The sequence below is a fragment of the Mobula birostris genome, chromosome 2, assembly GCF_030028105.1.
Source record: "Mobula birostris isolate sMobBir1 chromosome 2, sMobBir1.hap1, whole genome shotgun sequence".
Taxonomy (NCBI): domain Eukaryota; kingdom Metazoa; phylum Chordata; class Chondrichthyes; order Myliobatiformes; family Myliobatidae; genus Mobula; species Mobula birostris.
The window spans coordinates 182,764,578-182,787,709 of NC_092371.1; the positions used below are offsets into that span (position 1 = coordinate 182,764,578).

At 41.9% G+C, this 23,132-nt stretch overlaps 1 protein-coding gene across 2 annotated transcripts in view; it reads right to left on the reverse strand.

Moving 5' to 3' along the window:
* Positions 1-991: 991 nt before the first annotated feature.
* Positions 992-23,132, reverse strand: part of LOC140193948 (peroxidasin homolog) — a 291,164-nt gene continuing 269,023 nt past the window's right edge. For both annotated transcript variants that reach the window (XM_072251154.1, XM_072251153.1), the window contains 4 exons: positions 13,339-13,459; positions 10,399-10,534; positions 9,505-9,618; positions 992-3,213 (listed from right to left, as the gene is read on the reverse strand). In XM_072251154.1, the coding sequence (XP_072107255.1) occupies positions 3,088-3,213; positions 9,505-9,618; positions 10,399-10,534; positions 13,339-13,459 (497 nt within the window). In that variant the 3' untranslated portion in view covers positions 992-3,087. The remainder of the gene's footprint in view (positions 3,214-9,504; positions 9,619-10,398; positions 10,535-13,338; positions 13,460-23,132) is intronic.

The following is a 23,132-nucleotide window of genomic DNA, read 5'->3' on the forward strand; positions in this document are numbered from 1 at the left end:
GCCACCCCTCAACCTTCAATATTCCTGGGACTAAAGTCTTAGTCCACAAAACCTCTCCTTGTAACTTAATTTCTCAAGTCCAGGCACCAATTTCCCCACTCCTATACTTAGTGCCCCCACTGATGAAAGGCTATGTGCCAAACAGTACCTTCACCATCCTATCTAACTGTGACACTGCTTTTCCAATAAGTCCGAAATCAGTCAGTTATATTGTGCTGGGGGTCAGGCTCATTTCTTGCATTTGTCACTGTAGCTCCTAACATCTTCCTGGCACCGCAAAGCAGAGCAGAATCTAAGGCTCTGTCCACGGACTCTCCTGACAGCCTTCCAACTGCTCATCCTGTTAAAGGCTTTTTTCCACTCTGAACAAATTGCTCCCATGGTCAAAATCATTGAAAAACAGATGAAAAGCAACTAAAACAATTACCAATATTTAACAGTTTTTAAATTAATCTATGTAAATTAGGGACATTGCTATTAAGGAACTAACCACTTAATTTTCTCATACTGGTCAGCAATTGCATTCCACAATGAGTAGGATTGCTTCAGAAGCACGAGGTTTAGTTGCAGTAAACTGGGGGGCCTGATATGGAGCAGCTCTGGTACAAACGCACGACATCCTGCAAGACTCTCAGGTTCAATGAAAAATGCAGGGACGGACTAGACTTCAAGCATTTACGTTGCCTCTGCATTGCAGTGTGCATTCACAGATGACTGGCAACAGCGATTTCTTTTATTAAATTTTAGAAGCTCAGGCCTGCCTTCAGTGTAATCTAACTCATGTGATTTGAACTTTTGTCATGACCTTCCAGATCTTCTTGAGAGGGCGATAGAGAATGCATCCTCCAAACTATGTTGTTATGAATGATCCTGAATGGAAAAAGTCAGACTGCTAATACTATCTGCTAATCAAGAAGTGGATTATTCCACCGACGCCTTTAATGAAGCCAAGAGAAACTGAATGGCACTATGAAAATGACACTGCATTATTTCAGATATTGTGGTCTGTTTAATTTGGTTTGTACAAAAGTATTACACAGTGCAAACATCTCTTTGGTAAATTTATTATTTTATGCTATGTAAAGAGCATAGGCTGTTCTCCTGTTCTGTCTCATTAAACTAATATGGCTATTAAGACTATCAGCATCAGGACAGTGTCAACAAATTCAACATGGACAACATTCAGTATAAAAACTAATCAGCACTGCTGTTAGGAAAAAGGAAAAATAATATCAAAGCAGCAGAATTGCCTTGCACTGTTTAAACAGAACAATTCATTAATCCGTAACATAGCCTGCAAGAAGAAAATCATACAACACTGGAGAAGCCACTAGGCCTGTGAAGCTTTCACCAGTTCTTTGTATGTTCTCAAAACAAAAATACACCCAATTTCCAAACATAAATGAAACCCATGCATAACTTCTGAGCAGAAATAACAGCTAATGTTCTCCACAATACAACATTGTTCTTTTGTGCTCAAGCAGCTCTGGGAAAAGGTTACCTCAACATTAAAAGTCATAAAAAATTAACTTGTCCTGTAAATATCTGGTATGCTTTCATCTAGAAATACTGAAAAACAAGATTTTGTTGCTACTGTGAAGACTCTTTTTTCCACCCCAGATCTTATCGCAATTAAAATAACTTAAAAGGGGGTCCATGTTAATAAATTTATAACACATTTTGGCAGATTGCAAATATGGCTACATTTTCTTTTAAAGTAACTTAATGTTGCTTTTAAATGAATTAGCACCTTGAGTGAAAAGGTTGAGGTATGACTAATTGTTCCTTTTAATTTCTTTTACATATCCTTCATTGATGAATCAAAGTCACCGATTCACAGATGACTGAGTAAATAAATAATATTTCTTCCCAACAATAAAGAAACAATGATTAGAAATGTTCGATGGTATTTAATACTGTTTCCATCGGTTAGCACAGCTTTTCGGTGAATAATCAGGGAGCAGGAAACCCCTTTAAAATCTTGACCTCCCACCCCTTCTCCCCCACTTCTTATGCCTGTATACAGTAACAAATTCCAACAATGTAAAAGACCACCAGTTCATAAAGGTATCCAAAAAAAAAAATCAGGAAGTGCAAAATGCCATAAATCTAAGGTGTAATGGTTAGAGCTGAAAATTCAGTAGCCAGGCCACAAAAAATTTCAAAAAAACTTTGTGTTCTAATCTAGATTGATAAAATCTCTTCCCCATTGTGTGAGAATGCTGACATAGTGCCAATTAGTGAAAAACCACAAACACTTTTAATGTAGTATGTACACCAACCTGCATATTAGTAGGCATCTTATGTACCAAATGTCCGATAAGTACAAATACATCTTCACATTATTTCCAAGCAGAGCCACAGTAACTAAAAGAACAGCCTGCAAGTCTCAACACCTTGGAAGGGCGGAAGACTTTATGATTTCTAGCACATAAAACTCCTGGGACTCTATAACAGAGTAAAAAATAATATATATATTTATATAAAAAAAAACACTGCTTTAGAGTTTTTGTTCATCCTCAAACTATTTTTCACACTCATTCAAAAAGCAAAGACATTTGAACATATGTATGCTGAACTAGAGGAGTTTTTGACATAGATTTTGCTTTTAAGCAAATAAAGGAGTCTGGAAATGTTATGGTATGTTAGCTCCTGCTATTCACTATAATATCAGATACAAGATGATACACATAGCACCACTTTCATTTTGGCATTTCAAACCTGAGAAGCTTCTTACTAAGAAAACATGGCAAGACAAATTGAAATCACCCTGTCATAGATTTAAAAAAACTACTTCCCTTTCAATACTTTTGCATTGTGGTTCTCTTTGACGGTACATACACGATACATGCACATATAATGTTTAACTACGTAACTGATTTATAACCAGTTAACATAAAGCATGCATTCAAACACTCCTGTTTAATATTTCTTGGGATTTCTTCAAATTGATGTTTTCTTTCCATTTTTGACTGGATACTCATGGGTAGTTTTGAAAGCACACAGTATTCACGCTGACATCCAGACATCACAACTCATTGGAGAATATAAAAAACCATACATCTCCTTCAGTTCTGCAGTGGGTGTTTAGGATTTCACATCTTGTCTCAAGACTTGTTTTGTGCATACTGGACAGCAAACTCCCTCCATCTGTACAGGATTAACACAGCTGACTGGAGGACATGTTTCAACAAAGCAGGTAAGCTGTCCCTCCTGAAAAACGTAACAGAAAACTGGTTTGCATCAAGTGTGAGTTTTTTTTAAATTTCCAAATATACTTTATTCAAAAATAAAATTATATACAATAAACCATTCAATGACTCTCAATCCGTTACATACATTTCCCTTATGGTCTCTAGATATCCATACTTTTGGCCACGCACACGGCACTCCATCAGTTCACCTTCCCACACCATTGTTGAGGGGTATATTCCCCGCCACCCGACCCCTCCCACTCCCACAGGAGAAAAACCCTAAACCGTGGTCCTTCCCCACCGGGCCCTTGCATTGTCTGCACCGAGTTTCAGTGCGTCCCTCAGCACGTACTCCTGCAGCCGAGAATGTGCCAGTCAGCAGCATTCTCCCACGGACATCTCCATATGCTGGCAGATCATTAAATTTCGGGCCGACCAAAGAGCGTCTTTCACCGAGCTGATGATCTGCCAGCAGCACCGGATGTTGGTCCCCGCGTGCGTCCCCGGGAACAGCCCGTAGATCAGAGAGTCCTCTGTTACGCAGCTGCTGGGGATGAAACGTGACACTAGCCTGTCCATTCTCCTCCACACTCTCTCTGCAAACTGACAGTGCGCAAAGAGGTGGGTCATAGACTCCTCCTCACTGCAGTCCTCCCGTGGGCAGTGGGGTGTGGAGACGACGTTCCGGGCGTTACAGGAGGGATCTGACTCACCACCAGCCTGGTGCCTGTTGGTTTCAAGTACGAGTTAAGTAAATGAAGCATTGCAACTTACCCTATACCAATTAGCTACTTACTGCTTTCTTCTCAGAATTAAATATCAAGCAGACCATAATCTGTGGCTGATGACTAGCGAGCATTTCTGAACAACTTTACACTTCATGTTAATGCTCAACTGTAAGACCATCTAATAACGTCTTTAAAAAGGTGGAAATTATTCCTTTCTTGAAAAGAAATAAAGCAAGTCCAATACTGGTAAACAAAATACAAAAGAATGACAAAAATGTGGTCGGTCATTCCGTCAACTGAGAAGGGGATTAAACTGAAAAAAAAACATGAGGTGGAAATAATCAGAGGTAGGCCCAAAAACTGGGATAAATTTAGAATCCCGTATCCTGCAATTAAGTACAAGATAAGTCAAGAAGGAGAAACAAGCTGCTTGGACAAACTAGATGTATAAAGAAGCTCTTATGTTCAGTTTTTAAGTATATAAAGAGGAATAAGGTAGTCATATAACAGATGTTTCTTCACCATGGATACTGCAGCATAGAAACAGATCCTTTGGCCCTCCATGTCCATGCCAACATTTTTGTCCACCTACATTAATCAGGTTTAATAGCACTGACGTAGGTTGTGAAATTTGTTGTTATGCAGCAGCAGTACATTTATGATAATCTCATCTGCACACATTAGGATCGTATTCTCCCTCATCCTCCCTTTACAAGTGTCTGTCCAAATGTTTCTTAAGCATAATAATTGTACCTAATTCCATCTCTTCTAGCAAACTACTCCCGATATCAATCACTCTGTATAAAAACAACTTAACGTTGTGGATGAGACAAAATTAAGTGACAAGGCAAGCTGGCATGAAATGAATTTACAGAGATATTAAAAGTTTAAGTGAGTGGACAAAAAGTTGGCAAATGGACTACAATGTGGGAAAATGTGAACTTTGGAAGGAAGAATAATGAAAATATTACTTAAATGGATAAAAATGACACACATACGCCAAAGAGACTAGTACACAGGTTCAAATGGAAATCTGAAAAGCCAAAGGAATCCTGCCTTCTGAACTAAATTTGCAGAAAATACAGATAACACCAGATTATTTTATTTATTATTTTCAGTATACATCGATGATTTGATTTAATATTGGGAATACAATAAAGAGGAGTACGTTTTTCCCATTCAAGGGGTGTGGGCTTTGCAGGTTGAGCAGTACTTAATTGACTTTCAGAAGATGGTGGAGAGCTGCCTTCTTGAACCATTGGAGTACTTACGATATGGGTATACCCATGAGGCTGTTAAGGAAGGAGTTCCAGTATTTTGACCCAGTGACGGTGATCTGTTTCCATGGTAGGGTCCTGAGTGCCTTGGAGGACAACTTCCAGGTGGTGATGTTTTGCCGCCAATGTCCTTTCAGCTGACAGAGGCTGTGGGTTTGGAAGGTGCTGTCTATGGAGTTTTGGTGAGTTGCTGCTGTGTATCCAGTATTTGGTACAAACTGCTGCTAGAGAGCACATCGGTGGTGGAATGAGTGAATGGTTGTGAATGAGGTGCCTTATCAAGCAGGCTGCATTATCTCAAACGGTGTCAAGCTATCGTGGAATATGGATTGCTTCAGTATCTGAGAAGTGCAGTCGATGCTGAGCACGGCACAATCTGCACAAATTACTCTCACTTCACCTCTGGAATTCAGCTCTTTTTTGTCTATGCTTGGGACCACAGCTGGAATGAGGTGAGGAGCTGCGAGACTTTGGCAGATCCCAAATGAGCTTACGTCAGCAAGTTGTTGCTACGTGCCGCTGGACTGCATAATGACTGTCCCCCACTGTACCTTACAGATGACCGAGTTAACAAATGGGGCAGGATCTAGCAGAATGAATTTGTCCTACTTCTTGTGGGCAGGACATATCTGGGCAATTTTTCACACTGTTGGGTAGATGTCAGAATTACGGCTGCACTGAAACAAACCGGCTAGGGGTGCAGCAAGCTCTGAAACACAAATCTTCAATTCTATCAGAATCAGGTTTATTATCACTGGCATATGTCGTGAAATTTACTGTTCTGCTGCAGCAGTACTATCCAGTACACAATAATAGTGCACTCATGGGTTCATAGCCCATTTAGAAAACTGATGGTGGAAGGGAAGAAGCTGATCCTGGAAAATTGTGTGTGTGTGTGTGTGTGTGTGTGTGTGTGTGTATATGTGTGTGTGTGTGTGTGTGTGTGTGTGTGTGTGTGTATGTATGTGTGTCTTCGTATTCTGGGTGATGGGGGTCCTAAATGATGAATGCCTCATTTTTGAGGAATTGCTTTTTTGAGATGGCCTCAGTGCTGAGGAGACGAGTGCCCATGATGGAGCTGGTTGAGTTTACGAAGTTCTGCAGGTTTTCCCAATCCTGTGCAGCAGCCCCTCCGTACCGGATGGTGATGCAATCAGAGTGTTCTCCACGGTACATCTGTCAAAGTTTGTGGGAATCTTTGGTGACATAGTAAGTCTCCTCAAAGTCCTATTGAAATGTAGCTGCTGTTGCGCCTTCTTTGAATTTGCATCAATATGTTGGGCCAAGAATAGGTCTTCAGTGATGTTGACACCAGCAAACTGAAATTGCTCAGCATTTCCACTGTTGATCCCTCGATGAAGACTGGTGTGAGTTCCCTCCAATACCCCTTCCTGAAGTCCACAATTAATTTCTTGGTATTATTGATGTTGACTGCAAGGTTTGTGTTGCGACACCACTCAAACAGCGGATCCAATGCCGGATCGTTGTTGGGGCCTGGAGCCTTTTCCTTTAGCCATGATTGACAGAAGGGTAGAAAGCTGCAGATCTCAAGGAGTTTTTAAACAGACTAATTGGGTGGAATTCCTTTTGGAGAAATGCAAGCTAATGTACGTAGAGAGAAAAGTGTGGTTTGCAGTATAGTTTAGAGGAGGAGGGAGATCTTAGAGTTGAAGTCAATAGTAGCAGAGCAGATAGCTAAGGCAAGGCATACAATCAGGAGTCATGCTATTAGACGTTTGTCCACAGCTACAACACTGGTACATGTGAAGTCATCAGAGAATGGACAGGATGGCACTAACAAGAGAAAATCTGCACACGCTGGAAATCCAAATCACAGACACAAAATGCTGGAGGAACTCAGTAGGGCAGGCAGCAGCTATGGAAAAGGAAAAGGGTATAGTCGACATTTGGGGCAGAGACCCTTCAGCAGGACTGGAGAAAAAAGAATGAAGAGTCAGAGTTAGTGGGTGGGGGGGAGGGGAGGGACAAATACAAGGTGACAGGTGAAGCTGGGAATGTGGGGGAGGGGGGAAGTTAAGAGTTGTGAAGGTGATTGGTGAAAGAAATCAGGGCTGGAGAAGGGGGAATCTAATGGTAGATAGGCAGGCAACAAGATACGGTGAGAAAGGGGAGAGGAGATGGGGAACAGAGAAAGGTGGGGGGTATCACTGGGAGTTCAAAAAGGCAATGATCATGCCATCAAGTCGGAGACTACCCAGATGGAATACAAGGTGTTGCTCCTCCAACCTGAGTGTAGCCTCATCGCAACAGTAGAGGAGGCCGTGGATGGACATGTCGGAATGGGAAAAGGGAAGTGGAATTAAAACGGGTGGCCACTGGGAGATCACACTTTTTCTGGCGGATGAAGCATGGGTGCTTGGTGAAGCGATCTCCCAATCTACGTCAGGTCTGACTGACATACAAGTGGCCACACCGGGAGCAACGGATACAATAGATGACCCCAACAGACTTTCAGGTGATGTGTTGCCTCATCTGAAAGGACTGTTTGGGACCCTGAATGGTAATGAGGGAGGAGGTGTAGCACTTGTTCCGCTTGCAGGGATAAGTGCCAGGAGGGAGATCAGTGGGGAGGGATGAATGGACAAGGGAGTGCATAGAGAGCGGAAGTTACGTAGATGGCAGAAGTCACGGAGAATTATGTGCTGGACACGGAGGTTGGTGGGGTGGTGAGGACAAGAAGAACCCTATCCCTGGTAGGGTGGCATGAAGATGAGGTGAGGGCAGACACGCGCGAAATGGAAGAGATGCGGTTGAGGGCAGCGCTGATGGAAGAGGAAGGGAAGCCCCTTTCTTTGAAAGGAGGAGGACATCTCCTTCGTTCTGGAATGAAAAACCTCATCCTGAGAGCAGATGTGGTGGAGACAGAGGAATTGAGAGAAGGGGATGGACTTTTACAAGGGTGGGAAGAAGTATTGTCCAGGGAGCTGCAGGAGTCTGAGTTTGTAATAGGTATCAGTGGATAAGCGGTCTCTAGAAACAGAGACAGAGAGATTGAGACAGAGATTGAGAAAGGGGAGAGAGGTATTGGAAATAGATCAGGTAAATTCGAGGGCAGGGTGGAAGTTGGAGGCAAAGCTGAAGAAGTCGACAAGCTCAAATGGGTGCAGGAAGCGGCTGAATGCAGTTGTCAATGCAGCGCAGGAAAAGTGGGGGAGTGACACCGGTGTAGGCTTGCAACATTGACCATTCCATGTAGCCAACAAACAGGCAGGCATAGCTGGCACCCATGCAAGTGCCCATGGCTACACCTTTTGTTTGAAGGAAGTGGGAGGATAAATTATGAGAGTGAGGACAAGTTCCATTAGATGGAGGAGAGTGAATATGGAGGGGAACTGGTTGGGTCTAGTGTCCAGAAAGAAACAGAGAGGTTTGAGGCCTCCCTGGTGGGGGATGGAGGTATATAGGGACTGGACATCCATGGTGAAAATAAGATGCTCAGGGCCAGAGAACATGAATGATTGAAAAGATCCAGAGCATGTGAAGTCTAACAGAGGTAAGTAGGAAGGGACTGAACCAGGAGAAACAAAACTGCGTCAAGGTATGCAGTGAGTTCAGTGGGACAGGAACAAGCTGGCACTAAGGTAGGTGCAGTACAAACTCATGGGGATGTTGTCAGAATTAGAGAAATTGTAGAGAAAGATGGGGCTGCTTTCTCAAAAACTAGGTGTACCTAAGGGCAGATACAATATTGTTATAAGTCCAGACATGGCATTTAGAAGGACCCATTTCTCTTAAGAAAGATCCATACAGACTTTAGATGATAGGGTCGTCAAATAAAAAAGGTTTTCACCAGCATATACAGAATGCTGGAGGAACTCAGCTGGTCAGGTCTCGATGAAACGTCTTGGCTTGAAACGGCAACCATTCATTTCCCTTCATAGATGCTGGCTGACCTGCTGAGTTCCTCCAGCATTTTGTGTGCGTTGATACAGTTTTCCTACATTTGCAGTCTCTTGTGTCTCATGTTTTCACCAGAGTAAAAGAAAGAAAGACTCGCAGTCCAAAATGACACGAAGATAAATCATAGATCCTGAATGACAAATTTAAAGACCAAGAGCCAGAAAGGGGAATTATTCTCATTAGATTTTTTAAAGGATGCATTGGCTTTGAATAGTTTCCTCCTAGGCCATATAATTTTACAGAGAACTTCAATGCAGTTTCTTCATACCTTAACCAAGTACAATTACAATACAAGTTGTTTATGTATGGAGCTATGACAAGCAGCCCCTCAGATTCCACTGGCTTAAAAGGTACTGCTGCTGCCTCAAAGTTTTGCGATCTTACCTTGCATTTGCAGGTGGTGCAGGTGTCCTCTTTCCATGTCTCATTGTTGGATCGTTCCCTTGCTTTTGCATCAGTGCAACTAGATTTATTGAGACGAGCTTCAAGTTTTTTAATCTATGCAAGGACACAAAGCAAGTCATTGATTAGTACAATTGGAGACATAGGAGATCTCTACCCACTACCGATCAACCTATGCAGCCAGAGCTGCATCTTGCGAGAATGGCACAGTGCAGAGAGCTGCAAGACAGCATCAGGTTCACAAAAATATTGATTTAGCTTCTTTGCAATTTTCCAGATTTTCCACCTAACTGATCGGGTAATGCATGGATGATCCCAGAGGAGTTCAGCATCAGGCACAAGTTACCTACTTCACTACTTACCTCCTTAGACGATATAATATCTTTCTATCAAGCATTCAATCTCTACTCCAATCTCCAGGAGAAATCAACTGGCCTCCAACTCCCTCTTACCCCAACACCACACCCCAAAAGACCACCACCACCCAAACACCGATTTGCCAACAATTGCCCCAGGCTATAATTCCATAATCCAATAACTGATCCTCTCACAAACTTTGCCCCAGATCTTCTCCGAACTACCAATGGTCCCTTTCCAAGTATCAGTTGCCCAGCTTGAACAATGTCCTCAACCCACCTACCAAGTTCACTCTCCTTCCACTTTCACACATAATCCTTGCCCCTTATCCTTTCCAATTTGCCACCGCCTCACCAAGCCTTCCTACCCACCTCCAGTCCCATGCTAACATTAAGTTCAGTTGGACACAGCATTCCTGGATCAACAAACAAACCATTTGTTAACATACCACAACCTGACTTATCAATGCACAAGTCCCAACACATCTCTTCTTTTTTAAACCAATAAACCTCTCCACACCTGATTTTGAAGAGCAGCAATGGTCTTCTGTACGTCAGTCATAAAATGGTGAAAATCATTTGCACTGTCATCAGCTCTTACAGAAGTGGCATTCAACATCAAAGTTCGATTGTCAGCATGAAACACATTCAGAGAACTGAAAGGATATTTTTGAAAGGAAAATGACATTAGTAAAATCAGATGTAAATAGAGAGCTTTTGTGCCAATTTTAAAACACTTAGAGTGCCTATAAAAAGTATTCACCCCTCTTGAAGTTCTCATATTTCATTGACAACATTGAACCACACTGGATTTAATTTGGCTTTTTTGACACTGATCAACAGAAAAAGACTTTCATTTCAAAGTGGAAACATCTCTACAAAGTGATCTAAATTAGTTACAAATATAAAACTCAAAATAATTGATTGCATAACTATTCCATCCCCTTCAAGTCAGAATATAGCTGATGCACCTTTGGCAGCAATTACAGCCTTGAGTCTGTGTGGATAGGTCTCCACATCTGAACACTACAATTTTTCCCCATTCTTCTCTACAAAACTGGTTAATCTTATCAGATTTCATGGGGATCATGAGTAAACAGCCCTTTTCAAGTCCAGCCACAAATTCTCAATTGGAATGAGGTCTGGACTTTGACTTGGCCACTCCAGGTCATTAACTTTGTTGTTTTAAAACCATTCCTGTGTCACTTTGGCTTTATGCTTGGGGTTATTGCCTTGCAAGAAAACAATCTTCTCCCAAGTCACAGTTCCCTTGTAGACCGCATCAGGTTTTCCTACAGGATTTCCCTGTATATTGCTGCATTCATTTTCTCCTTTCCAGGTCCTGCTGCAGTGAACCATCCCCACAGCCTGATGCAGCCACCACCATGCTTCACGGTAGGGATGGTGTGTTTTTGATGATGTTTGGTGTTTGGCTTATGCTAAACATAGCATTTAGGCTGATGGCCAAAAAGCTCAAATTTGGTTTCATCAAACCATACAATCTTCTTCCAGTTGATTTCACAGTCTCTCTCATACTCTCTGGCAAACTCTAGCTGAGATTTCATGTGAGTTGTTTTTCAACAGTGGCTTTTTCTTTGTCACTCTCTCATAAAGCTATGCCTGCTGAAGCACCTGGGTAATAGTTGTTGTATGTGTAATCTCTCCCATCTCAGCCGCTGAAGCTTGTAACTCTTCCAGAGTTGTCATAGGTCTCTTGGTGGACTCCTTCACTCATCCCTTCTTGCATGGTCACACTGTTTTTGAGGATGGCCTGCCCTATGCAGATTTACACCTGTGCCATATTCTTTCCATTTCTTGATGGTTGACTTAACTGTACACCAAGGAATATTCAGTGACTTGGAAATTTCCTTGTATCCATCTCCTGACTTGTGCTTCCAATAACTGTTCCGCAGAGTTGCTTGGAGTGTTCTTTTGTCTTCATGGTGTAATTTTTACCAGGATATTGACTCACCAGCAGTTGGACCTTTCAGATACAGGTGTACTTTTACTACAGTCAATCAAAGCACCTTGTCTGCACACAGGTGATCTCCATTTAACTAATTATATGACTTTTAAAACCAACTGACTGTATCAGTTAGTCCTGACGAAGGGTCTCGGCCCGAAACGTCGACTGTACCTCTTCCTAGAGATGCTGCCTGGCCTGCTGTGTTCACCAGCAACTTTCATGTATGTTGACTGTATCAGTGACGATTTGGTGTGTCATATTAAAGGGAGTGCAATTATTTTGCGTTTTATATTTTCAATTAATCTATGGTCACTTTGTATATATCTGTTTTCATTTTGACACAAGCGTCTTTTTCTGTTAATCAGCGTCAAAAAGGCCAAATTAAGTCCACTGTGATTCAAGATTGTAAAATAATAAGATATGAAAACTTCCAAGGGGAATGAATAATTTTTATAGACACTGTAGTAATTTACTATTAAATTGATTCTACAGTTAACAGACTAGGATTCAAAAGAGAAACAGGCATGAAAGAAGCCATTTTGGCAACCTTGGTTTATCTTTTGAGAAAGATTGCAAGCTCCCCATTGATGCATCTAATTGTTGGGCGGCAGTGGGATATCTGATAATGTTGAGGATCTCACACATCCAGTGACCCAGGTTAGCTCTATGTGGGATTTGCATATCTTCCCTTTGACTCTCAGTTTCCCCAGTGTTCTGGTCCTCTCCTACATCCTGAAGACATGTAGATGGGTTAAGTTAACCATCTACTGTAAACTACTCTGAAGTGTAAATGGGTACAGAATCTGGATGGAGTTGAGGGGACTGTGCAGGGAGTGAAATGAGATTAAAGTAAATGGGTGATTGTTGTTCAGTGTGGTCTCAGGAGGTGGAAGGCCTGTTTCTGCACTTTGTGACTATATGAATATACAATGAAAGATAACATAAATTAGCTTAGGCTTGTATAGGGCCAAGAATAAGTCACCAGCACTCTGTCAATTGCAGGCAATGAGAGAATGCAATAAACCCACTTGATCTCGTGACCACGAAATGGGATAGTGTAGGATTAGTGTGAATGGGTGCTTGATGGCTGGTGTGGACTTTGTGGCTGAAGGGCCTCTTTGCACGCTGTACCTCTATGACTGTTATGCAAAGCAACAGCTCACAAGAAAGTCATCTCTAAAGAGACAGAATGGGCAATCGATGGTGCTGATTTTACAATTATATATTGATAAAAATAGTTATCAAGAACTATTTTGAAAGGTTTCTTCTAGATTCCTCAAAATACAAGCATGTTCATACTTTAAAATTTTGGTTCTTTAGGGATTGTACGGAAAATATTTTTAAATCAAAGCTTGGGTCCTCAGATAGTTTATTAATCCTAGTTTTGTGCTGAAATTTGTAAAGCATTTCATAAGTTATCTTTAGTTTCCAAAAATATCCAGATATGCAAACTGCTAGATTACATATCACAATCCAGTTTCAAGTGAAATGAACCTGGAATGTGTTGGACTTCTCAATTCCTTTGACGGCGATTCATCTTGGAAACTGTATTTAGGTGAACGTTTGCCACGGAAATGGTGTGACAGTGCATTGAATTGTCCTCTAGTTCTGCAATCTGAAGAGGAACACAAAAGAATTGGTGTAAGCAAACTAGGGAGAAAGAAATAGAAACATTGACAATAATATTTTGTTTTAGAATGCACTGTTTAGATGTTATAATCTTTCAATATCCTGATTTACATCTACGATCGTTAAAACGTCAAATTCATGACTATGTCTTATGCCACATATTCATCATCTATTCTGACCAGTTTCAACTGATTTAACATAGAAAAATATGTATAGGTAACATAGATATAAATAATATATACTTATACAATATAAATATAAATCAATATAATATACAGTAAATATAAACATGGATAACACAAGGCACAGTACAGACCTTCCTGCTCATAATGTTTTGCCATCTTTCCTTTACTAATCTTACCCTTCTACATAGCCGATAACACTCGATTTCTCTTTCAAGTCTCTAATGTATCAGCACGTCCCTGGCGTATCAAGTTCTATCACCAACCCCAGCACTATGTTCCAGGTACTTACCACTCTCAGTGTAAAACAAACCAGCCTCTGACATATCTCCTAAATATCCTCCACTCAGCAGAAAAGGATGACCTCTAGTGTTAGTTATTGCCACTTTGAGAAAAAGACAATGGCTGCTTACTCTGTCTATCCCTCTTATACTCTTAAGTTGCCTCTCATCCTCCTTTGCTCCAAAAAACAAAAGCCCTAGCTCACTCAAAGGTTTCTTATAAGACATGTTCTCTAGTCCAGGCAGCATCCTGGTAAATCTCCTCTGCACCCTTTCTAATTCTTGCACATTCCTCCTATAATGAGCTGACCAGAACTGAACACTATGTTCGAGACAGAGTTTTATACAGATGCGACATTACCTCATGGCTCTCGAACTCAATCCTCAAACTAGTGAATGCCAAAACACTTCCCAACACCTTCTTAACCACCCACTGCACAGTAACCTCTGATCCTCCACAGAGTCATAGAAATGTACAGACAGAAACAGGCCCCTTGGCCCATCTAGTCTATGCAGAAACATTTAAACTGCCTACTCCCATTGCCCTGCACCCAGACCATAGCCCTTCATACCACTGCCATCCATGTACCAATCCAAACTTCTCTTAAATATCAATCGAGCCTGTATGCACAACTTGCGCTGACAACTTGTTCCACAGTCACCACCCTATGAGTGAAGAAGTTTCCCCTCATGTCCTCTTAAACTTTTCACCTTTCACCCTTAACCCATAACCTCCAACTGAAGTCTCACCCAACCTCAGTGGAAAAAGCCTGCTTGCATTTACAATGATGCTATTAAGAATTCTGCCATTAAGTTCAACCTTCCAAAGTCTATTGCTTCACATATTTCTGGATTGAATGCCAACTGCCACTTCTTAGCCCAGCTCTGCATCCAGTCTTTGCCCCATTGTAATCTATGACAACCTTCTACACTATCCACAATACCACAACCTTTATGTCATCTGGGAACTTACTAATCCACCATTTCATTTCCTCTTCCAAGTCATTTATAGAAATCACCAAGTGCAGATGGTACCAGAACAGCTCCCTGTGGAACACCACTCGTCACCAATATCCTCCAACTACGAACACCCTCTGCCTTTTGTGCGCCTGCCAAGTTTGAATCCATGCCTCTTGACTTTCGGGATGTGCCTTCCATGCTGAACCTTGTCAAACACCTTACTAAAATCCATATATACCTCATTCACTGGTCTACCTTGCCGTCAATTTGTCTTGTCACTTCGTCAAAAAGTCAATCAGGCACAACGTGCATCTCACAAAGCTATGCTAACTATCCATAATATGACAATGCTTCGCCAAATGCTCATCAAGCCTGTCCAAAAGAACCCTCTTTAATGTTTTTGCTTTGGTTTACAATTCCCAGAATTATCCGTTACCCTTTTTTAACCAAGGAACAACATCTGCCATTCTTTAATCACCTGGCATTACTCCTGTCGCCAGACAAAAATTATCTTCGATACCCCAGTAATCTCTTCCCTTGCTTCCCATAGTAACATAGGGTATATCCTTTCCATCCTGGGGACTTAACTATTCTAATATTCTTCAAAAGCTCTAACACTGTCTTGTTTTTAACCCCAATATGTTCCAGCATGTTTGTCTGCTCTTCACTGACCTCACATTCATCAAAGTCTCTCACTGGTGCACACTAGAGCTAAGGATCTCCCGTTTGATCTTTGCTTCCTAAGCCTTAAGTATGCATCCTTAATTGACTAAAAGTTTCACCTGTTTACCATGTTTCCTTCTTCTTACCATTAGCTTGTCTCAATAGAACAATCCAGAATGCCATGCAAGTGCTCCCTAAACAAACTCCAAATTTCCTCTGTGCATTTCCCTAAAAATATCAGCTCCCAATTTATGCTCCTAAATTCGTTCCTAAACCCTCAATTAGCCCTCCCCCAATTAAATAGTTTCCCATTCAATCTGCTCCAAATCTTGTCTATGGCTATGCTAAACTTCAGGGAGTTAAGAAATGCTCACTTACCGAGACATGCAACAACTGACCAGGATCATTTTCTAGTACATGATCCAGTGTGACCTCCCCTCTAGTTGGCTTGTCCACATTCTGTATCAGGAATTCTTCCTGGATACACTTAACAAAATCTGCCTTATCTATAACCGTTTACAATAAGGAAGTGCTAATTATACACCAGTCAAGGTAAGCATAGGGTGATTTGGCAGATGACTGCGTGATTTAGGAATTGATGAGGGGGAAGGGTTTCAGATTTCTGGATTATTGGGAATTCTCCTGGGTAACTTACTACCTGTAAAAAAACGATGGGTTACACCTGAACTCAAGGAGGACCAACATCCATAAAACCATAAAGAGTGGAGCAGAATTAGGCCATTCAACCCATCGAGTCAATTCCTCTATTTCATCATGACTGATCCCAGATCCTATCCTACCCCATAGACCTGCCTTCTCACCATATCCCTTGATGCCCCGACCAAACAGGAATCTATCAACTTCTGCTTGAAATATACCAACAAGCTGGCCTCCACCGCATCTGTGGCAAAGCATTGGACAGATTCACCACTTTCTGGCTTAAAAAGAATTCTCCTCACTTGTGTTCGAAAAGGTCGCCCCTCCATTTTGAGGCTATGCCCTCTGGTTCTGGATACTCCCACCAGAGGAAACATCCTCTCCACATCAACCTTAGCTATTCCTTTCAACGTTTGGTAGGTTTCACTAAGATCCCCACACATTCTTCTAAATTCCAGTGAGTACAGGCTAACAGCTGCCAAACGCTCCTATGTTAACTCCTTCATTCCTGGAATTTTCCTTGTGAACCTCCTCTAGACACACTCCAATGACAATATATCTTTTCTGAGATAAGGGGTCCAAAACTGCTGACAAAACTCCAAGTGCAATCTGACTGGTGTTTTATAAAGCCTCATCATTATCTCCTTGTTTTTATGTTCTATTCCCCAACATTGCATGTGCCTTCTTTACCATAGACTCAACCTGTGAATTAACCTTCTGGGAGTCTTGCACGAGGACTCCCAAGTCCCTTTACACCTCTGATGTTTGAATTTTCTCTCCATTTAGATAAGTCTGCACTATTGTTCATATTATTATACATTTCCCAACATCATATTCCATCTGCCATATTTTTGCTCTATTCTTCCAATTTTTCTAAGTCCTGCTCCAATCGCATTGTTTCCTCAGCATGACCTACCCCTTCACCAATCTTCATATCATCTGCAATCTTTGCCACAAAGCCACTATCTAAATCATTGACAACCAATGTAAAAAGTAGCAGTCCCAATACTGACCCCTGAGGAACACCACAAGTCACTGGCAGCCAATCAGAAAAGGCCCCCTTTATTCCCACTCACTGCCTCTTGCCTGTCAGCCATTCCTCTATCCATGCCAGTATATTTCCTGTAACACCATAAGATTTTATCTCTTTAAGCAGTCTCATGTGAGGCATCTTATCAAATACCTTCTGTAAATCTAAGTAAATGACATCCACTGCCTCTCCTTTGACACCCTGCTAATTACTTCCTCGAAGAACTCCCAACAGATTTGTCAGGCAAGTTTTCCCTTCACAGAAATCATGATGACTTATTTTGTCATTAGTGTCCAAGTACCTTGAAATGTCATCCTTAATAATGGACTCCAACATCTTCCCTACCACTGAGACTAAGCTAACTGGGGTATAATTTCCTCTCTTTTGTCTTCCTCACTTCTTAAAGAGCGGAATAACATTTGCCATTTTCCAATGCTCAGGGACCATGCCAGAATCAAGTGATTCTTGAAAGATCATGACCAACACATCTGTTATCTCTTCAGCAACCTCCTTCAGGACTCTGGGATATAGTCCATCTGGTCCAGGTGACCAGTCCATCTTAAGACATTTGAGTTTGCCTAGCAATTTTTCCTTTGCAATAGCAATGGCACTCACAGACCTCTGGCATACAGCTACTGCTTTCCACAGTAAAGACTGATGTAGAGTACTTAAATTCATCTGCCTTCTTTTTTGTCCCCCATTACTATCTAACCAGCATTATTTTTCAGTGGTCTAATATTAACTCTCACCTCCCTTTTACTTTTTAGGTAATTGAAAAAAAAAACTGTTCTTTTAATATCCTGGAGGGAGGTTTATGAGAGCTGTTGGGGAGGGCTTAAACTAACTTGGCAAGGAACCAGATTGACAGAGCTGAGGATGGGGCAGTTGATATACAAGTAGTGAGATTGTGAGGAAGGACAAACAGATGATGGGGTAAAATTGTAGTCAGTGGGATGAGCTGAAGTTTAACATGGGGAGTGTTAAGGTGTTTTCTGGAGTTATGGAAAATAATAACTATTAATTTCAACAGCAACCAGTCTTCAGATCTGAATGTGGATTGTAGATTGAATTTAAAATGCAGCTCTGAACAATGATCTTCCTGGGCTAAGTTGTTTGCATGGGCTAAATTGTTTGACTCAGTGACTGCAATGGTTAACATTCATTTTGAGTGTCTGGAGTGTTGTTGCGGAGATCTAGATGTTTGAAAATTGTATGTAATTTGAAGGAAACATTATCAATGCAGAGTAACTATAAATTTATCCTGTGGTTACCTTTGATCCTCAGCATTTAAAAATGTGATGTAATGTTGTTTCAGGGAGCCTTTCTCCAGAGTGACTCCAAATACATTTAGCATGTGTACACCAAATAATGACCTTGATACTACCTGCTGTGTGTCTCTCCGGTGGCTTTTGTTGACAGTCACAACATTTGGGGGCTCATCCAGGATACGTTCATGACCCATCGTGTGGCCAGTGATCTCAGCAGTCTAATTACGTGAGTATTTTTAAGATTAGCACCCAGGCTTAGATTTTTTCAGGTCATTGACCACAGGTTCATGAAGGCTCACAAACACTGCGGAGAGCTGAACTGGTAGATATAAAAGTAGTGTGGTGTTTATGTATGTTTGTGTAAGAGAACAGACATTTTTTGGGGTAACTTGGTGAGATAGGGTCACCAGTTGCTAAGGGTGGTTACTGACAATTCAGGATGCCAGTGGGGTGTGTGTATACTCGTTTGGAGGAACTGTATAGTAGCACACTTGTTTGTGTGTTTTAAGAATCAGTCTGTAACCTTGGTATAACAGTTTTTAAATGCAAAGAAATACAATAAGCATTATGAGTTCAGATGCATACAAGTGTCAGATTGTAGAGTGCACACACTGTGGGGTTAAGTATGTACTGTTTAATTTTTATCCACCATTTATATTTTGCACAGTGTGGGAATTAGTGTGAAGATATTTGAGGGAAATATTGTAGCCAGATACTGTACATCCATCAGGATGGCACCTATTGACCCGAGCCAGTCCTTGACCCCAATTACAACCATCCATAAGCCCTTCATCTTTGGGGAGAAGCAGTCATTTTGTCAGAGCTGCCCTCACTTAAAGTCACCTGTGAGAATACAGAATTCTGGCTCAAGCTTGAGGAAATATGAGTGAAATTCACCAGATGCACCCGGAAGATATACATGTGTTGGTAAAGCGAAGTGCCCGAGGAATATGTGGGATAGCATGGCCCAGGAATTGCAGGATGGTACATGGGCAACTACCAGGAACATCAGCAATGAAGAGAGACGAAGGGTCTCGGCCCGAAACGTCGACTGTACCTCTTCCTAGAGATGCTGCCTGGCCTGCTGCGTTCACCAGCAACTTTTATGTGTGTTGAATGAAGAGAGATGTCGCTTTTTTAAGGGGGGAGTGAGGCAGTGACTGGAGGGAGATGAGAGTAACCAGGCAACAATAATGTCAGTCATTCAGAGAGCTGATGAGCCTGCAGTGGATTATGCAAATTGTAAATATTGAGCAAATGAGGAGTATTCGGTGTTGGATAATCCAGGGAGGGATGCCGAGCTTTCCTGAAAATGCTGATCGACTTACTCCGCGATAGTATCATAGGCCGATGAGATAGACCAACAGAGGGGGAAAGAGAGGTCAAAGTCACTGTTGTGGATGTAGCTGCTGTGGCATCATCGAGAGGATTTGTCTTGTGTGTCTGCAACCAGGCCAGACTAGACACTGCATGGTAAAGGAGACGATATGGTACAGCTGTTGTTTATTGGACCATAGTTGGGGGCCAAGTGTCAGCAGTGTCTAAAATAAAAGGAAGGTGTAAGAGTTGCTCCCCAAAACAGGTTGATGTCATGACAAGTGCATTCTCTCACCCATCAGCACCCAGTCTGTCTAATCTGACTACTGACTAAACATGGAGCTGGTGAAAACAGATTCTAGGTCAGAGAAATAGCTAGTGATAGTCCCCACTGCCAGTGCTCATGACCCATGGATGTACAGAACAACATTGTTAGTGTGTCAGCAATGCAATACGTCAGCGGACACAGGCTTCGATATCAATAACTGACCTACGCTTGCCAATGACTGGAGAGGCTCCCTGACCCTCTCCAAAGGGAGAGAGCTAAACAACTCATAAGGAGAGAAAAGAGAAAAGATGAAATATGAAGGTAAGCCTGTCAATAATATAAGTGAGAATATCAAAATCTTCTTCGGATATATAAGGAGTAGAAATGAAGTGAGAGTGAATATCGGACCTTTGGAAAATAATGCTGGAGAGGTAGCAATGGGGGACAAAAAATTGCGGATGAACTTAATAACCATTTTGCAGCAGTCTTCATTGTGGAAAACACGAACAGTATGCCAGAAATTTGAGTGTTGGGTGAGAATTGAGTATAGTTGCTATTACTAAGGAGAAAGTGCTGAGGAAGCTGAAAGATCTGAAGTAGTTAAGTCACCTGGACCAGATGGATTACACCCCACGATTCTATAAGAGGTAGTTGGAAAGATTGTGGTGGATAGTAGGGGACAGAGGGTCCAGTGAGATGGAGGAACTGAGCGAAATACTTGTTAGTAGGGAAGTGGTGTTAGGTAAATTGAAGGGATTGAAGGCAGATAAATCCCCAGGGCCAGATGGTCTGCATCCTAGAGTGCTTAAGGAAGTAGCCCAAGAAATAGTGGATGCATTAGTGATAATTTTTCAAAACTCGTTAGATTCTGGACTAGTTCCTGAGGATTGGAGGGTGGCTAATGTAACCCCACTTTTTAAAAAAGGAGGGAGAGAAAAACCAGGGAATTATAGACTGGTTAGCCTAACGTCGGTGGTGGGGAAACTGCTGGAGTCAGTTATCAAAGATGTGATAACAGCACATTTGGAAAGCGGTGAAATCATCGGACAAAGTCAACATGGATTTGTGAAGGGAAAATCATGTCTGACGAATCTCATTGAATTTTTTGAGGATGTAACTAGTAGAGTGGATAGGGGGGAACCAGTGGATGTGGTATATTTGGATTTTCAAAAGGCTTTTGACAAGGTCCCACACAGGAGATTAGTGTGCAAACTTAAAGCACATGGTATTGGGGGTAAGGTATTGATGTGGATGGAGAATTGGTTAGCAGACAGGAAGCAAAGAGTTGGAATAAACGGGACCTTTTCAGAATGGCAGGCGGTGACTAGTGGGGTACCGCAAGGCTCAGTGCTGGGACCCCAGTTGTTTACAATATATATTAATGACTTGGATGAGGGAATTAAATGCAGCATCTCCAAGTTTGCGGATGACACGAAGCTGGGTGGCAGTGTTAGCTGTGAGGAGGATGCTAAGAGGATGCAGAGTGACTTGGATAGGTTGGGTGAGTGGGCAAATTCATGGCAGATGCAATTTAATGTGGATAAATGTGAAGTTATCCACTTTGGTAGCAAAAATAGGAAAACAGATTATTATCTGAATGGTGGCCGATTAGGAAAAGGGGAGGTGCAACGAGACCTGGGTGTCATTATACACCAGTCATTGAAAGTGGGCATGCAGGTACAGCAGGCGGTGAAAAAGGCGAATGGTATGCTGGCATTTATAGTGAGAGGATTTGAGTACGGGAGCAGGGAGGTACTACTGCAGTTGTACAAGGCCTTGGTGAGACCACACCTGGAGTATTGTGTGCAGTTTTGGTCCCCTAATCTGAGGAAAGACATCCTTGTCATAGAGGGAGTACAAAGAAGGTTCACCAGATTGACTCCTGGGATGGCAGGACTTTCATATGAAGAAAGACTGGATGAACTGGGCTTGTACTCGTTGGAATTTAGAAGATTGAGGGGGGATCTGATTGAAACATATAAAATCCTAAAGGGATTGGACAGGCTAGATGCAGGAAGATTGTTCCCGATGTTGGGGAAGTCCAGAACAAGGGGTCACAGTTTGAGGATAAAGGGGAAGCCTTTTAGGACCGAGATTAGGAAAAACTTCTTCACTCAGAGAGTGGTGAATCTGTGGAATTCTCTGCCACAGGAAGCAGTTGAGGCCAGTACATTGGCTATATTTAAGAGGGAGTTAGATATGGCCCTTGTGGCTATGGGGATCAGGGGGTATGGAGGGAAGGCTGGGGCGGGGTTCTGAGTTGGATGATCGGCCATGATCATAATAAATGGCGGTGCAGGCTCGAAGGGCCGAATGGCCTACTCCTGCACCTATTTTCTATGTTTCTATTAGTAATGCTTTCAAGAATCAATAGATTCTGAAATGGTTCCCGAGAACAGGAAAATTACAAGTAGTCACTACGCTCTGTAAGAAAGGAAATTACTGGCATGTTAGCCTGGCATCAGTGATTGAGAAGATGTTGGAGTCTAATATTTAGGATGAGGATTTGGGGTACTTGGAGGCACATGATAAAAACAGGCTAGGGTCAACATGGTTTCCTTACAGGGTAATTTTGCCCACAATCAGGATAGATAAAAGTGTTCGTGAACGTTGTTTACTGGATCTCTAAAAGGCCTTTGACAAGGTGCCGCACAAGATAAAAACACATGGCATTACAGGAAAGATACTAGCATGGATAGAAGATTGACTGACTGAAAAAAGGCAATGAATGGGAATAAAGGGGCCTTTTCTGGTTGGTTGCTAGTGACTAGAGTTATTCCACAGGGATTGGTGTTGGGACCACTTCTTTCTGCTTTACATGCCAATGATTTGGATGATGGAATTGGTGGCTTTGTGGCTATGTTTGTGAATGATGCGAAGATAGACGGAGGGGCAAGTGGTGTTGAGGAAGCAAGGGTCTGCAGAAGGACTTGGGAGAATGAGTGGAGAAGTGGCAGATGGAATATAGTATAGGGAAGTGTATGGTCACACACTTTGGAAGAAGGAATAAAGACAAACTATTTTCTAAATGGG